This window comes from Glycine soja, chromosome 14, assembly GCF_004193775.1.
Source record: "Glycine soja cultivar W05 chromosome 14, ASM419377v2, whole genome shotgun sequence".
NCBI lineage: Eukaryota > Viridiplantae > Streptophyta > Magnoliopsida > Fabales > Fabaceae > Glycine > Glycine soja.
Window position 1 is genome coordinate 2,659,187 of NC_041015.1, and position 19,554 is coordinate 2,678,740.

Here is a 19,554-nt window from a genome sequence, read left to right on the forward strand (position 1 = left end):
CCGAGTTAAAAAAAAATTACTTACATTTATTAGCTATTCGCATATTTAAACATAAGAAGTCAGTCCAAAAATGAAAACATTTTTTGTTTTCTTTTTAACTCACCGAAGTTTAAAATTATTCGATAATATTTAATTAAATTAGATAGGTTAGGAGCAATTTAACAGGACTAGTTAGTTTCACAGTTTTATGTTGAAAATACGTCATTAAAATAAGAAAGATCTAAACCCTTCAAAAAAAAGTATATAAAATACGGAGAAATCACTAACTTTCATTAGTGGGGTTCAATGGTGGCATTTTGTCGCATGATATATATAAATATCATAAAGTATATTTTAGAATGTTAAACTAAAACCAAGATTTTGTTATCTTGGTTACTCAATATTTCCATGATTTGACCTGAACGGATTCCAATAGGAGATGAATTGTTTTTGTTCCAAAACAGAGAATATAGAAAGACATGATTATATATCCACCATGCATGAGTCACTCCATTACTACTACTAGCTAGGACAATTTGGCTCTAAGCCCTTGAGAGACAAGGCAATTTATGTTGTCTGAAAGCTGAGGGTAGCATCAATTGAAGAGCGGGGAGAGTGATAATGAAGATGGTGGCAAGTGGGTCCTCCAATAGCATTAGTGTCATCAGTGGAGCAAGCTATGCACTAGATAGAGAATACAGATATATATATATGGAAGCTGCATTGTGAAGCAAAGCAAACCCAACACCAAAAGAAAAGTGGCATCCAAACTAACATGTACATCATGATACTCTTCTCTGTTCATTTCCATGCTTCACCCTTCATCCTTCATTTTTCACCTACTACCACAAGGTCCTTAAACCCCACTCCCATTCCATAAAGCAAGCCACTTCATTGAACTCCAAGTTTCTCTCTATCTTTATCCATGCTTGTTCCGAATTCATGGATTGATTTGACAAATGTCTTCAACTACAAGATACTCACCCCAACATACGTAGAGAGCCAGGTTATTTAACTTTTTGTTACCATTCATTCTACTAGGTGAGAAAACCCTCTTCTTTTTCTGTTTAATCCTTTAGATACTTTATTTTTTTTCTACTTTCCACTGATTTGTAGCTTGTTCTATAATCAAGTTTTTTTGTTTTGGTCTTTTATGTATCCAAAAGGTGATCATTGATGATCCAAATTTCAACACCAACTCTTTTTCTCTCGTGTTTCCTAATTTTGGAAACCTTCTGGCTGGTTGCAAAGCAAAATTCCAAGGCATAACAAAGGTTGAAACTTGGAATGGATTCATTCAATCAGAGTGTTCAGAATTCCAGCTTCAGGTACAATCCAAATTTGAACACAAGGACACATGCAGATGAAGAAGCTGAGTTCTTAGGGATTCTTGATATCTTTGTCCACCATGCCAGGAATATTCATAACATATGCATCTATGACAACCAGGATGTGTATGCTAAGTTCTCTCTCACTTACAACCCTGATGAGACTCTCTCTACAAGAATTATCAATGGAGGTGGCAAAAACCCAACATTCAATGAAAAATTGAGGATGAAGATCACCCAAATAGATGCTGTTCTGAAATGTGAAGTTTGGATGTTTAGTAGGTCAAGGATTCACATGGAAGACCAGCTTTTGGGGTTTGCTTTAGTCCCAATTGCACAAGTTGTTGGCAAAGGAAAGGTGACTGAAGATTACAGCCTTTCCTCCACTGATCTTTTCCACTCTCCTGCAGGAACTGTCCAACTAACATTGTCTTTGGACCCCTCTTTGGCAATCAACTCATCAGTGAATTTGATACCTGAATCAGCAAAGAACTCATCAATATCATCAGAAGTTATTTTGCTTGATAGAAAGATCTCAGAAGTTATGTTGGACCCAGTTGAGTATGCTAGAATTGAGTTTCCTGACATCAGTGTGGTGAAGGAGAATCAGCAAATGGTATCTGAGTACTTCAATTTGGCTTCTCAAGGTACTACTTCTGCTCCTTCAAGGTCCAACATTGGAGGGTCACTACCATTTCTTCATCTTGGTGCATCTCCTCAACTTGATGATTATGAGATGACTATCAGTTCACAAGATGAGAATCATGTAGGGTCCATTTCTCCAAATGAGAGCATTCAGAACTCTTGCTTCCTAGGCTCCACCATCACAACCTTGAGTGATGATAGAAACTCAGCCGATTCAGTTGAGAAAAAGAACCATTTGAGCACTGGCGACTCATCAAATTCTGTCACTGTGTCAATCACTGTGGAAGGTACTCAAAACTGTTGTGCTGGTCCAGATACCCCAACTTCCAAGAAAGAAGAAGGTGAGGCCAGAAATGACAAAGATGCAAACTTCTCAAGCAAGGAAAAGGAAAGCAAAAAAACCAATAACAACAACACAGAAGCTGCAAAGTTTGGTCAAGTTTTTTCAGGTCCACTAGGGAACATCAATTTAGAAGCTGAGCAAGCTGCTATGCAAAAACAAATAGTGGACATGTATATGAGGAGCATGCAGCAGTTCACTGAGTCCTTGGCAAAAATGAAGCTCCCAATGGACCTTGACAAACCTGAAAAAGTGGATCATGGTGATGGTGATGTGATTCAGAATCATGACAGCAGCAAATTAGAAATGGATAAGAAGAAAAAGGATGGCTCACGTGTGTTTTATGGTAGTAGAGCCTTTTTCTGATCACCCCTCTTGGTGCTGAAAATAGCAAGCATATGAGATTGTGAGAATTTAATTATTATAGCATTAGGTTCCTACCTCAATTTCCTCAGTGATATTTATTAAAGATTTTAGTTAGTCCTGGTTTGTTTGACCTGTACTTTAGGTGATGACAATAATCTTCTGTTTTAGATGTCTTGTTTATTGTTTAACTCATGGCTGTGCAACCCAAAAAATCTTCATGAGTATGCATAAGTTTTCTATAGTGTAATCATGGCAAGGTTTTTGTCAATTTACTATACCATTAAAATCAGTGACTTTTAAAGCATGTTTATGTACTAAAAAATGGCAACTCTTGTAAAGAGGAATTGATATATGCTGAGTAAAAGCTATTCTTTTAGAACCTAATGTGACTCAATTAACAATACGTGTTGAGTTGCTATAAGAGGATATGGGTTCGATTCTTCCATTTATAAATTCTCTGTTTTAGTTTTCATATGAACAATTATTTTATGTTTTAACTCTTATATTTCTACTTTGTGGCAGTTTTATATTGCTAGAAAATTGACAACTACTAAAACGTAAAAAAAAATTGGATGAATAAATAGACTAAAACATAGAATTTTAGGTATAAAATCTAAATAAAAAGATGAGACAAAGTGTAAGGATGAGATGATTAATTAAAAAAAAATTGTTTGAGAATAATCCATTTTGTGCAATTTCTGATAGCAGTAGTTATAATACTTGTGTGGCTAATTAAATTGCAAGAAGGCACAGTCTTAGTACTTCAGAGGACTGAGAGTTTAAACTATATTCACCATTCTTCTTCAATATGCGATATACGTTTTCCATTAAAAACTAATGTCATGATCAAAGACTAAGAAATCTGAGCCAAATTTTGTTGACTATTGTTATTCTGGTGGATGGTGGGGCAGATTCACCAATTTTGTCAACACAATATGGAGTTCATCGTGAAAACAGTTCAGAGCAGACAAGGAAATCTAATATGTGGAATCCAAAATCCACGTCCACATTGTTCTCGTTATTGCTTTTTGCACAATCAAAATTGCAAAAAATCTGTCACAATTATCAACGTTACTGCATCTGAATTTAAGTGAAAAATAATTAGTGAGGTTTAGGTAAGAAACCATAATCAAACGTAGGCACATCATCAATCATACATAATTTGTTTTCAGCCAAAGAAATTGTACATTTTGTTGTTGTTGTCGTTGAGATAATGGTTACTGTAGTAGTGTTGCTTAAGGAAGAAACAGCATATTCATGTTTTTATGTGCAAAGGGTGAAAATACGACACGCCTCAATTTTGTTAGATCAAGCAAACAAAGCCTATTGGCTTCGGAACTGGCCCATACGAAGTTGTTGATGTTGACTATGAATTGGTTGCTTTATTATTACATTTTGTCCTGTTAATTAGGACCATTTTTCAGAGGTTTGCTTTGTAATATAGGAAAGTCTATTGGCTATTGTGATTATCAAGTGAAGACTAAAGGTCACGTTTCTGACAAGTGATGGGAATGGGATGGGACAATGTTCGCCCAATTATGGTTGCCTTGGATAACAAATTTCTCATATTTTGATATTTATTATTTGAATATTAAATAATTAGTACGGCATTTGATATTATATACATTTTATTTTATACATTAGAGGTGTTTATTAGACTTGGTTAACTCAATTAAAATTAGGAGAGCTTAAAAGTACTTTTATTCTAAAAATAATAATATTTTATTTTTTAATTAGGAGAGTTATAAGGTGGTTTGATGATTATCAGAACAAATAAAAATTAGAGTAATAAAAAATTATGTGTTCGAATCTTTTTACTATAACATATTAATTACTAATATCTCTCAATAAAAAATAAATCTTTCTCAATTCATACATTAGAATGCACAATTTTATGTTAAAATTTGAAAAAAGTATTTTTGTAATTTTAAACCAAACATTGGCTACTTAAATTGCTTTGTTTTTCACACAAAAGTCCATATTTTTTTTTAAATTAAACCAACTGAAATCTAACCAGTATATATATATATATATATATATATATATATATATATATATAATTTTCTTTAAAAATATCCCCTAGACAAATACATTTTTAATTAATATTCTAAATTTAAGGATTTTTTGTTTATATTTTTACGATATTATTTTTCTTTACTAATGATTCTAAACTCTATACCTTAAATTATAGTTATCAATTTGATAGGCCAAAGTATACCAACTTGATTTTTGGGTTAGTTTGATGTGAGCTTGTTGAATTTCTTTTTCAAATTTAAACCAAATTCAATCAAATAGTTTTAACTGGTACATATACTTTATCTTCTTCTATGAAGTTTTATAAAATTTTGATTCGTGTGCACTTCTAAATGCAACTTATAAAGATTTTTTTAGTTAAAAGAAATAACAAAAATGATCTTCCTTCAGTAAAAAAAAAAGTTGATCTTCCATGTATTGTACAGAAAAATTTATCTTTTTATATTATCCATTAATACTAATACCAAAGTCACATGTAAATGAAAGTCACATGTAAATGGTTGTAAAAAAAAATTCACATGTAAAAGTTTTGAAAAAATAATAAGTTTATACTGTGTGAATAATACTGAGTTTTGTTATAGTTATTTATTTATGAACTGAAATAGTATCGTAGCATGTGCATCACATAAAATACATATTTTTTATATAATTAAATTTTCTAATAAATAAATATTTTTATTATATAAATTATAAAATAATGAAAATTTAAAATAAATAAATATCTTGAGCCCCACATAAGTTTTGGAGAAGGATAAGGATTTTGTAGGGTTAAAATCCAAGTTGGCTTGAGAACAGTGAATCCAAAAAGGAGTGCATTGGATCCAAACCACATGATCTAATGTCACATGAGAAGTTCAAAGGAAGTTATTATTGGTCTCATTAAAATTGTTCTTAGATCGTACCAAGGGATTGAGACTTTTATTATTCTAAAAACATTTTCATAAAATTGTAATTTCGTTAAACAAAATCTACAATGAAATCATGATTCCATTGCGCGTCACTTTATCCCCCTTAGCACAATGGGAGCATGACTCTGTTGTTATATTAATTTTAGAGCATCCTTCTTAACACAATGAAACCACGATTTTGTGCAAGTCAAATAATCATGCAAAAATGTGATTTCATTATGGAAAAGGAGTGCGTAACGATGAATGTGCATGGCTGCTCAGTGATGGTGGCGAAGTGGCGTGGAGGAGATGGGATAGGGTGGAGGCACAATGCAGAGGTTGTCAATGATGGTGATGGTTGCATGATTGTGGTGAGAGGACTGTCAATCCGCGGGGGATTGGAGTGAGAAGAAGGTGGGGGGGGGGGGGGGGGGTGAGATGATGGGGAAGGAAAAAGAGGGAGGGTCAAAATAGACTTTTCCGGGGGGAGGTTGAGGCCAATAACAAAGTAGGCTGCAACCAATAGCAGCTCCCAAGTTCATATCGCTACCTTGGGCTACAGCCAATGTGATGGATCTACTAAAACTCAATCTTTATTTGTTTATATTCTTATAAGTGAAATTTTGACCTAATTCAACCTAATGTGGGATTTCCAACATACATGACTCTAGTTAGTGATTGTGATTATGACTTTAACTTTGGCTGCTTCTATTTTGAGCCTGAGGTGGAAGAGGTGCTTTGAGGTTTTGTAAGAGGATATTGCATTTATGAGACGTAGTCAAAGTGAGATAGTTTCTAGTGGGATTCTAAAAGGGCCCTATATTCAAGCTATGAGAGGAAGGTTGGTAAGGGAGAGTGAGTCTATGTAGAATTTTAATTGACATGACATGTTTCAATTGCTGGGAGAATTAAAAATAGACAAAGAACAAGAGGTCGTCCCTTTATTTATTACTGATTTACTATTATCTTATTTTCAAATTTTTCATAAAATTAAATTAACAAAATAAGTAAGAAATAATTGAAAAGATGTATGGGAATGAATGGAATGGATTTTGTTTATGCATTATTTGGAAAATAATAAAAGCCCAGACTAAAAAACATTACCTATGTTTGGTAGTTTATTTAATTATAAAAAGGATATAATTAATTTTTTAAAAGGTATTATTATTGAGAGTAAATTTTCAAGTTGAATCATTCAAAGTTAAACGAATCCTTTATTGTTAAATTTTTTGCTATGTAATTAATCCTTTATTGACTTAACCATTCAACAATTAGTTTCTTAAAATTTGTGAGGTATTTTTTTAAAAAAAAAAACTTAAAAAATAGGTAAGTGTACTTCCTAACAAATTTCCGATAAGTAGACTACATGTCATCCAACCTTTGAAACTGTTCTATAAATTACCATAAGGACACAAAAGGTTCACATTGCATCCTGCTTATTTTGCTCCTTCTCTCTAAAATACTTTATTGATCTATGTGATATCACCCACCCTCAACCATGGAGAATAATATTCATGTACCCTTCTTAATAATGTTCATGTACCCTTCTTTTGCCCACCTTCTCAGAATGGCTCCACGGGCAACAATTCCACCAATTTTACCACCCTCTTTGAGAGCTCCCCTACTGTTGGCTTCAACAAATTAAAGTCATTTATCCTTTGATAACATCAATATATAGTAACGATAATTTTTCACCATTATTATCTTCATCATGATCACCACCCCAACTACCATTAATATCGCCATCAATTATTGTTGATATCCCTTTTGAGTCAAATATCCTTCCCTAGGAACCAAATGAACAAATGCAACCACAAATATGGTGTGGTTGCATTTGCTGAGAGCTCCAAGGGGAAGGCTACCTGGCTTAGAGAGTAAGCTCCACACCATGCATGGACTTTCTCAAACCCATAGTCCTGATTATTCCTGCTGGCATTGACATTATTAATCCATCATCAACTTCAGTCGTGATCAAGATGTGGACATCATCTCGGTGCATCATGCTTCAGGTCTCATCTGCGAAATAAACCTAAGCAACCCTCTCTCCACTTCTGATGATTTGCGCTTCTTGGGAACCTTTCACGTGTTTTCTGTCACAGGCTTTTACAACAACAACAACCTTTCAGCTTCTTCATCCCCCAACAACAACAGCATTCCCTATTCATCCTCTGCAATTCAATTCACGAGAGGAAGCCCTCCCAAACTCTTTGAAGGTCTTATTGGAGGCAAGCTTATAGGTGTAGAACCTGTACAGGTCATGGCTTCTATCGTTAAGAAGCGAACATGTTCTACTTGAACAAACCCACCAATCGGGATAACAAATACTACCGGGGATGGATAAAAAGGTTTCATTTGTGACTTTGTGTGCCTTGAATAATACTACAATGGACTTATTTTTTATGCTTTTTACCTCTGGGTTTGTGTGCTGTAAAGCATGGAGTAATAATACAAACATGTTTTGATTCACTTTTGATGGGTTTTTTTTTTTTTTTGCATGAAGTTTTTAGAGTTCCTAACTGAAGGGGATTTGGTGACCATGGTGGGTCTCTCTGTGTTGAAGGCTCTCTCTAACTACTTTATTTTGCTGTTAGGTTGTGTATTTTTTTTGTTTAAGTCATAGTTAATCTTGAATGAAAGTAATCTTGTTTAAGTCGGATTAGATAATTAAGGATGACTAAGTATTTAACATATTTAATATAGTTCCGTACCTGAGATTCAAACTTTAAATTTCTAATTAAGTTGGAATAATCTTACGACAGCTGATTCACTTGCTTGATAATTATTTGGTTGTGTATATATCGGTGTGTCAATCTCAATTATCACCTCATATTCATCAAGTTAATTACACACATTCGTCTAAACAGCTCTTATGGTTGAGGATGAGTGTGTTCTTACGAGTCCTCACCTCCACAGTGGCGGTACGTATCATATTCTTAATTTCCCATTCAGATTGTGTGCTACTTATCTGTATAAACCATTGTCTTAATCGATTTCTTTAAGAGAGTTGTGACATTTTTTAACCATTCTCTTTAACCTAAGCATTAGGATATTTAGTGATACTGAAAAAAAAAAGCATACAAAATCATTCGAGAATATATATGTGAAATTTTATAAGGGACACATTGTAAGTTAATATATAGTCATGAATTTGGAGATGGGTAAACGGGTTATGATATGCGAACCGTCCATTTTAACTCAGCTCATAGCAACCCATTTAACTCAACTCATATACAAGTTGGCTCATTTACCCTGCAGTTTAATTAATAAGTTTGGTTCGTAGGTTTGCATACTAACATGTTTAATTCGCATAACATATAAAATAATTATTCATTTATTAATTAATTGCAAAATTTATGGGTCTGTTTGTTACAGTATTTTTCGTCAAAGAATCACTTCTTTTAAAATATATATAAAAAAGAAATCAGTTTTAAAAGTTTTTTTTTTGTGTATTTGCTTCAGCTTTTCAAAACAATCAGAAGTTGAAAAAAAATCTAAAATGGAATTAAAATCAGAAGTGATTTTGATAACTACTCATTAAATTGGTTGCTTCTTTAATAAAAATGTTTTCTATGATTGCAACAAACATAAATTAGATTTTTCTATTTAAAAATCTCTAAAAAAAAAAGAAAGAAAAAATAATCATTAGTTTATTTTACATCAAAATCACTTTTTTTTTAAAAAAAAAAATTGTAACAAACATGCCCGATATTTGATATTCTATGGGTTATTTAGTTGTTTATATAAGATTTGAAAAATCAGTACTCCTTCAATTGCAAGAAAAATAAAATTTAACAATTAAATATTAATAAATCCAAAAAGAAAACTAATTATATTATAACTAAAATTTGATGAAATATAATATTTAGATAATTTTTCTTAAAAAAGATAAAATTACTATTGATTTTATAATTTTAAAATTTTAGGAGATAAAAATTAAATATATAGTAACTAAAATTTGATAAAATATAATAGAGATGAAATTTCTTTAAAAAAATAAGATTATTATTAATTTTATAATTTTAAAAAAGTTAAAACATAAAAACTAATTTATAGTAAAAATCTAATAAAACATAATATTCAGTTTCAAATCAGATTTCTTTACTAAATAAAAAAATTAGGGAAGTCCCGTCAGTCCTATAATAAAAAAAATCAAAAAGTGTGTGAGTGAGTTAAAACGGGTTGAATAATACAATAATAGAGTTTTTATATATGCTTTTTTATCTATGTATTTTCGTGTCTTTAGGCAAGGAGAAATTATACAAACATATTTTCTGAGATTTAATCGTATAAAAAAAATTGCATGAAGTTTGTAGAGTTTTAACTAAGGGGGCCTGTGTGGCCATGGTGGGTTTCACTTTGCTGAAGGCTTTCTTCAACTAGTTTATTTTGTTCTTATGATGTGCATAGTTTCTAGTGCATGTGTGTTTGTCAGTCTTGTTCTCAAATCAAATTCCGTGCTACAATTTTGTTCTCGTTGCTACGAGTATTAATTAATTTAAGTCTTGAAGGTTTTTTTTTAAAAAAATTATGTCGAAAGTTACTAAATGATCAATATTTTTAGTAGCTAACGTTACAAAATAGCAGTTGTTTTAAATGATCAAGAAAATTTATTACAGACTGATAGATATAATATTTTTAAAGCTTAAAATTGGAAAATAAAATACCCTCTCTCGCCCCAACCCCGTCACCGTCAACCACCTTTAACGTTTAACATACTAAGCAGAAAAACATGGTACCAAGTCTCAGTTAATTACAAATTGTTATATATAATATTTTTAATTCAATGTTGTCATTTAATTTGATGGAAAAATACCGAAAATTGTGGTAAAAAAAAATCAGAGACAAAAGAAAACTATGAAACATGGAACACTTAATAGAGAAAATGTAATTAGTGGCGAGTAATAAATATAAAAGTCATGAATTTTTTAGGGACCAAAAGTGAAGAATTTTTTTTATTAGATATCAAATATAAAATTCATAAATTTTTTATTGAACAAAATATATATATATATATATATATATATATATATATATATATATATATTAGTGAATTTGTCCCCTCAAAAATCTAAAACAACACTATATTAATTGTTCAAAAAATTTGCTACAAAAACAATCCTTTAATGATTTAATTATTCAACAAATTAGTTTCATAAAAATTGTGAGATACTTTTAGAAAAAAAAAAGTTAAAAATAGAGCTTGTTGTCGTTACTTCTTCTCTGTTTGAAAAGTATATACATTAAATTAATCTCTTAAATGACGAGTATTAAAGAAACAGAAATATTGTTTTTATGTCAAAAGCTACTAAATGCTCATTGTTATTTTAGTAGCCAACGTTAAAAAGAATAATTGTTTTAATACTTGAAGTTACAAAAAACAAATGTTTTAATTAATAATTAACGCTAAGCTAATGACAAAGGTTTTTTTTTTTTAAATGGAGTGTTGATGCATCACGAGGATATACATTTCAACTATATTGACACCTATATTCTCGTGGCAAAAGAATTAACAAATAATATTTTGATTGAAAACAACGATCAAAATATTTTAACAACATTAAATATTATTTTATAAAAAATAATAATATTAAGAATATTAATTAATTATTCAAAAAATAAAGATTTAAATGACTAAGTTGGATCTAGACTTTTTCAACTCCCAAGTTTTTGCATTTGCCTCTTTTGTTTTTGTTTTAGAATTAGGATAAAGTTCTCCATAAGCACTTATAAGAAAAGAAAATAAGAAAGAAAAATAAAATAATGGTATGTTTGAGTAAGCTTATTTATAAGAATTTTTAGGAGAGAAAAAGAGTTAAAATTAGCTTATAGACAAATATTAATTTGTAAAAACTCTCTCATATAACTTTCCTAAAAGATGAGTAATTAGTATATGCATAAATTAATTTGAGCCTACGGAGAAGTTCATTTCATGTTTTTTTCCTGCATTTGCTTTAGGATAAGCTTATCCAAATATGCCTAAATTTCTTCATAAACTAAAATGATCTTATCCATAAGTTGAGAATCAATTTTTGGAGAAGTTAATATGAAAGAATTTCTACAAATTAGTTTATGCATAAGTTAATTTTAGTTTTTAGAGAAGTTTATTTGATTTTTTTATTATTATTCTTTTGTATGTATTCATAAAGAAATTTATCCAATGCCCTTAAAAATGAAAAAAAGTCCCCAAAAGAAAATGTTGTTTAGCGACTGAGGAAATCGGTCTCTAAAATGAAAAAAATCACTACACTATCGATGGAGTTAGAGACCCTAAAAATATGTTCCAAAAACCAAGTCAATAACTTTAAACAGTCGTTGTATAGCCACCAACATGGTCGCTAATTTAAACTACTGATTCGCATGTTGTTTGGTCATTTTTTTTGGCAAAGGACTAACTCAGCTACCACAATGTATGTCTCTAATTTATAATCTTTTAAAATAAAGAAAATACTAGACTGGCTATTTCGGTCACTATGACCCCTCTCTCTAATTTAGTTGCTTAAGTTTATTTCAAATTTTTTTAAGTGATTGTAGAATACACTTTAGTTGCTACGTCAGTGACTATATAGCGATTGAAATTCTTTGGTTGCTGAAGTAAATAAATAATTATAATAAATGATTTTTAAATAAAATCAAAGTAATTGTCATTTCGATCAATAAATTGTGACATGTAACTTTATGGGGTTAAGAGTAATGTCCTTTTTAATTTAGTGACCCCAAATTATAATATGATGCCTGGTTTTTGCTTTTTTCTTTTTAATTAATAAATGTTTAGCTTGCTTAGTAATTATGAACAATAAATAAAAATTTTAATCACATTCAAAACCACAATAAGATATATAATATATCCATAAACAAAATGTATAATAAAGTCTAGTTTCAATACTTGTAAACAGCACCAAACACAATGTATGATAAAAGAGCATATTCATACCCCCACATTCTTATAATCTTATTTATTATTTGTAATATATGCGAAATATTTTTTCTATACTTTTATGTTTATTTTGTACCAAAAAATATTATAAATATATTATTATTTATAATTTTAAATGTATAAATAGTGTTTAACCACTATTAACATGCTAACACGTAAAATGTCTTTAATTTCTTTAATAAAAAAAAACTATGCTGTAAGACATTTTTATTTTTATGTTAGGTCTTTTTTAAAAAAAGTTTAAAAAATCATTTCAATATTATTATTTATATTGTAATTATATATGAAATATTCACAATATTATTAATATCAATAATTAAATATTAGTAATAAAGAAAATAATCACATCAAAATAGCGATCGTATTGAGTTTTTGGTCGCTAAAATGGCATGAACTATAGCCTTCTTGCAATGAAAATCCTTTTTGTTAGTGGCCATTTGAAAATGGATACAAGAGAAATAGAGACCAAAATTAATTCGGTTGCCAGGCAAAAAAATGTGGTGTTGACATTTATCAAAGAAAATAGGTAAATAAGTATATTTCTATCTCAGTTTTCATTAATCAATTAATTCAATATTTACTTTTATCAAATTCTTTTCAATCTAATAAATTAATTTAACAACTTTTAGATAAAAATCAACTCTTTTAACATTTTACTAATATGTCGGTCATTTTTTTTATTATCAAGGATCTTATTTTTCTGAGAAAATATGATATTCATTGTCAATGTAAAATTATTTTTACACTAACATCAAATAAAAATTTAATCATTTAGTCATATCAAATTAATCATTAAAAATATTTTAATTTGTTTTTTTAGAAAAAGGTTAATCAACCCATCATTTTTTCCAATCACTATCCTCCAATCCACCCTCCCATCTCAAAACTCCAACACCTATTTTCTCTAAATATGTTCCCCTACCTTACTCTTCATCAAAACGTTAACCCCCATACCAAAACCCTAACTCCTCATTTTTTTTTCCAGTAGCATTCCTCCACCCTTCCACCATCTCAAAACTCAACTCTTTTTTCTTTCTTTCCCTATCTAAAAAATTAAATTATTTTGGATTAGATAAAGTGGTTTGGTTTCCTAATTGATCTAGTTTTGAATTGTTTCTTAATCAATTTTGAATAGAATACTTTTTAAACCATTTTTGAAAACTGGACTGGTTTTGAAACTGATTTTTATTAAAGTGGTTTCAAACTAGTTTGTGAACTTAGCCTTGCTTAGAATAATTTTAACTTGATCTCAAACATAATATCTTTAACTTATCTTATTTTTGGCCAAAGTATTTACAAACAAACTTTAGCTAGATTAATTTCAACTCAATTTTGAGCAAACTATCATTAACTCAGTCTTAATTAGAATATCATTAACTCAGTCTTAACTAGAATATCGTTAACTTGATCTGGACTAATGTATATATCTTCAACTCGGTATTTTTTAAGGTATTTATAAGCAAACTAAATCAAATCAAACAATTTTGATTGGTTTTGTTTCTATTCATTAAAATCAAATAAACTGAACAAAACTAAATAATTTTAAAAATTAAGTATAAAGAAGTTTTAAAATGATAATTCAAATTAAATTAAAATATTTTTGACTAATTTTTAGTTTTAAGTTTCTTTTAAAAAAATGGATAGGTTATTTGGTACACCAAACTTGCTAGAAGAAATGGTGCATTAATATTATATCCAAATCCAAGTTTTAAAGTGGTTTGGTTTAAGAACCATTTTAAATGATTCGGCTCTTTAAATTAAGTTTGATTTTTAGCACAGCCCCATATATATGAAGTCATTAATTAAGGAGATGTTAGCGATCCATCATGTAGCAAACTGGTGTAGAACCAGCATGTTATGTTCTGCTCGGTTTAATTGCCATGCTGGGACACATACCCAAAACAACCATTGTATATATATATATATATATATATAAGAAATGGGATATATATGGTGTGATTGTTGTGCTGGAAAAATTTAGCAAACAGACATAATATATATTGCATTATCCCAAGAAATTATTGTAAAAGAGAAATTCGGAGTTTATGTATTCCCTCATCACAGATTATGACGGTATAATATTTTTAAAAGATTTATGCATCAAGATTTTACATTATATTTTAAATTTAGGTCGCCACACTTTCTTATACTATTCATTACAGTGATGCAGCAGGATAAATCTTCAGGCTTCAGCTGTAATTACCTTTTTCAAGAAATTAAGACCATTTTGTGACAATATAGCCTCAGGATTCACAATTAAAATCAAAGATATCTGCATATTACATCCAACTTCAACAGTCTAGAGATCTTACAATATTAACTAGCTTCAACCAAAAGTGATGTGATAGTGCATGTTTAGATTAGCTTAAAATTCACAAAAATAATTTTCAACTTTAATCCAATCATAATCACATAATAATAATAAAGTCAGATATTCAGTAACAAGCAACTTGAACCAATCAAAGGGACAATAGTCATATACTTTTTTAGGTTCATTGCTTAGAAGGGACCTCATAACATATACAATATCAAGAGAATGCTAAAATCACATATGAAGTGTGGATTTGTAGGGAGGAATTTTTAAAACAGACAAAAAAGAAAAACTTAATTAACAACACATTTCAGATTCAACTCTCTAACTTTCACACATGTATTAGAAAAAGATAAGTTCTGTCCTTTTAACACATTTTACTACAGATATGAGTGAGAATCCTTATATAAAGACCTAAGATTCACATAAATTATAATTTTTTTAATAAAAAATAGTGTATTTAAAAGATCTGCATTACGAGTATCTAAAAAAGAGAAAGAAAAACCAGAAACCTGCGGAGAGGAGGGTGAAAATGTAAGACCTATTTGTAATTAAATAAATAAAGATATTCTTGATAGAAACTTCCAATAGAATCAGGCAGGGTCAGCAAATCACAACAAAACCTCACATTCCAAGCTCTAACAAAAAGGAAGTTTCTCAAACACAGAAGAAGAAGAAGAAGAAGAAGAAGAAGAAGAAGAAGAAGAAGAAAACCATGTTACAATGCCTTGAGCTTTTCTCTGCTGTCATCTTAACATTTTTATTTCAAACAAAAAGAAAGAAGAAAAGAAAAGAAAAAGAAAAACAGAAAATGACAGACATAAAATGCAGCAGCAGGAGGCAGGAGCAGACTCATGATGCATACGGTAGTTCAAGCCGATTTGGTTGCCGGCGGCGCCTTGTTCTTCGCCGGAGAAGTGGCGGCGAGAGGAGAGTCTTTGATCTCTTGGTGGGTCTGAATGCGTGAGGCTTGGGCGGCAGCGGCGGTTCCGGTTTCTTCGGTGATGATTTGTGTGAAGTCGAAGGGCTTAGTGAGGTCGGCGGCGGCGAAGAGGTCCGGCGGAAGGGCTTGGGAGGGTTGGCGTCGATGACGGGACATGGTTACTTCTTGTTCGTACTACCAATGAGTCTGAGAGGAAAGGAGAGAGTGGATGTGAAAGAGTGAACATGACAATAAATGTGAATGTGATTGGGATTTTATGGGGATGACAAACAAACTGCTTTGGTTGGATACACAAATACAATTTTATTCACGGGATCTTATTTTCTGGTGCTTATAATACGTGTTTGATTTTTATGTTCTTTAAAATTTTCGTAGATTAACAATTATCATTATTAATTTATAATTAAGTGGGTTGGAAGATGTTTATATATCTTTCACTCATGATAAAAAAAAAATTCTTATTTTAGGATGTACCAGTACAAAGCTACAAGGGATAAAAATACAAAATTAAGAAAGCTAGTTTACTAGAAAGACAACTTGCCAAGTGCCAATGTCTACGGACTACGGGTTCATGATTTGGTTTTCATGTTACCTTCTACAAAAGAACTGATAATTTCGTGAAATATTGAAGTTGCACTTTATTTTATGAGGGTATGTATAAAAGGTAAAGAAAATTAGAGAAAAATAATAATAAAAGAGAGACAAATTGAGTAAGAATGGTAAAAGTATAAGTATTCATACTCACATATATACGAGATAAATGAGAAGTTGAAAGAGAATAACCCCGTGTCAGTATTATGTTTCTTCTTTTATCCATATTCATCTCTTTTATCCCATATGTATGTGGATATGGATATTTTTTTGTATAAAAGAAATGTCAGGTTAATTATTATATTCCAAAACTCAACTTCTCTTCTATTGACATGCATCTAGAGAAGATCGAGAGAAGTTAAGTATTTGAATACAGCAACTTGGACATTTTTATTTTACAAATCATATCATTTTCGTGAAAGGCAAACTTATTTTGAATAAGAATGACAAAAATATTCTTATCTAAACTATTAACTTCTCTTCTCACTCTCACTTTTTTCGCTGGTCCTTTAAACTTTGAAAAATATTTCTAGAAGTTTTAAATTCTAAAAACACTTATATATTTTACCTAACTAGTCATAATATTCCTGAAAATATTGTTTATGAGAATGCAAACTCTTCCCATTTCAATTTCCTTCACAAAATGTTTTAATAGGTAGAAAAAGTATCATTAAGAATTGAATCCATTTTTGTCAATTACGTACGGTTGTTCAATCCTACCAATTAAGTTATCCCTTACTGGCAAGGTTAGACAAACTTTAATTTGAAAATGCTAAATTATTCTAACTTGGTAAAACCCTACATGTTGGTAATATGGAAGAAACCCATCGTGCAATGACGGAGTGGATCGCGATGGAGAGCGATGGAACAACGATAGAAATGTATTTATATATAGACACAACGCCCAAATAATTAAGCTTCAGGTAAATGTAATTGAGTAATCAATCAAGAGTAATTATAGGAATGTTTGGAATAAGGTACATGCAAGTAGGGGTATATTCCGTTCTATCAATATCCGATTTGGCGAATTTTGACAGATCAAATTTTAGAAATTACATCCCATGTAATTTGAGGGTGAATTGGGTTGTCCCAGTCCAATTCAATGTATTATATTCTTTAAAGAGAATATATAGTTTTTTTGAATAATTATGTATAGCAAACAAAGGGTACTGTAGTATTTCACATAACATAATACTATATTTATAATCATTTTATTTATTTTTAAATATATATTAAACCTTAGGTTAAGTTTTATATATAATTTTTTTATTGTATGATTTAACTTTACACTATGATAAACCAAGTGAATAGACACAGGTTATTAATGTGTTAAATTAAGATTAAATTATTTATATTCAAATTTAATTCTTGGCAAAAAAATTTACTTATCTCTCTTAGTTGAATTTTGAATTAGTTAGAATTTTTTTTCTTTTTATAAATGAAAAGATTGAGATATAAAAAACCTTTACACAATGTGAAAATTGATATACTAAAATCATTAATTAGGATTGCATATCGGTGAGAGGTAATTTGCATAATATCTTCTATTCTAATTTGTTTTCGCCAACTATGTTTATAAATTAAGTTTAATTACCTAATTTTGTGTTATATATTATCAAGAGTTTTGAACAAATTAAATTAATTTAAATTCAAATAAATGATCCTATCATAATTATAGTTGAAGTAAGAGAAGAAGAAAAAAAATACTCGTCACCTCGCATCATGAATTTATGATCACCCTTAGATGCAAGTGGTAGTGATCATGGTAAGAGGTTAGGGCAAACGTGGGCCAGAAGCTACCTGGTCATGCTATTAGTGGGAATACTCCTAAAAACATGATGCAGCTGGTACGAGGAGGATGTGGAGCACAAGTGAATAAGTCCCGATCATCGGGGTCAGGGTCATTCAGAATGTTGATAGTTTGTATGTAGAATTAACATGTGTAGCAAACATACCATTTTGTTCAAAATTCAAATGATCAAAAGGAGTTATGCTGTACATTATTTTATAAATCCAATTTATAAATATTCATGTTCATAGAAGACTTTTTAATTAATTGTTATATCTAGATAATTTCAATAATACACATGTTAAATGATCATTAATATTTAAAAATAATATATTATAAAACATTACAAAAAGATTTTAATTTTACTATATATTGCTTCTTGTATAGACATTGCCTAAATTGGTTATGTGTCCACTAACACTGTTAATATAGTTTTTTTAAGTGCTTCTCACGGAACATTCTATTCATGTCAGATCGATATAATGAGATAAATAAATAATTAAATATTAATTCAATAAACTCTTATTGTATAAGGGTTGATGTCATAAAACTTGTTAAAATTAGTTTTAAAGAACACTCATCACTCATGAGAGTCACATCTTATTTTCATAAGATCAAATAAATTTATCGTAGATGTCCTTAATAATTGATAAACACGTAGAAGTTGTCTATTATAGACATGTGCTGCGATCTAGTTAGCAGGTTTAAAACACGTAGGGGTATTTAGATTGTTAATATAACTTTTGAATTTGAGAAAATTGTTAAAGTTGTTCCTTTTAAGAGTCTTAATTTTGGTGGGTTGAATAGTAAAGGTAGGACTTCAATTTTCAAAGTTAATAAAAGTTTGAGTCTATGAAAAAATAAACTTCTTGTGTAAGTTGTTTTAGAGTATTTTTAATTATAGAGCAAAGAAACTAATTATCTTATCTTATAGTAGATAAGTTAGTTATGGATAATTAATGATTATGAGTTCCAAGTCCTTTGTTAATTCATGTAATTTTGTGAGGGTGAGAGATACTTGATTATATGAAAATTCTTTGAACCCTGGGAAGAGTTATGTTTTTCATTTGCTCTCTTCTTCTTTTTTCCTTTTTATTTGTCCCTCTTTTATCTACTCATACACTCCAAATTTATTTATTTATTAATCAAAACCAGGAGATGTACTAGAGCATATATTGAAGAATGTAATTCCAACTAGATTGATATTACGATCATCAATGGATAAAACAACATACTCTGTATTATATTCCAAAAAGAAAATAAAGAATTACGGAGAATCAAAACCAAAACTCATGTATAATCATTTGAACCAAGACACATCTCATATTTATTCCTGAACAAATCTTTCTAGATAAAATAAGGAAGAAAGTCCCACCAAATCAAACCATTAATGGTAATACCATGTAA

At 30.0% G+C, this 19,554-nt stretch overlaps 1 protein-coding gene across 1 annotated transcript; it reads left to right on the forward strand.

The window, feature by feature from the left end:
* The first annotated feature begins 507 nt into the window (after positions 1 to 507).
* LOC114383115 lies at positions 508 to 2,914 on the forward strand. Its single transcript, XM_028342708.1, has 2 exons — positions 508 to 1,020; positions 1,146 to 2,914. Exon 2 carries the CDS (start codon positions 1,267 to 1,269, stop codon positions 2,656 to 2,658), a length of 1,392 nt encoding a protein of 463 aa, XP_028198509.1. The 5' UTR covers positions 508 to 1,020; positions 1,146 to 1,266; the 3' UTR covers positions 2,659 to 2,914.
* Positions 2,915 to 19,554: the final 16,640 nt, after the last annotated feature.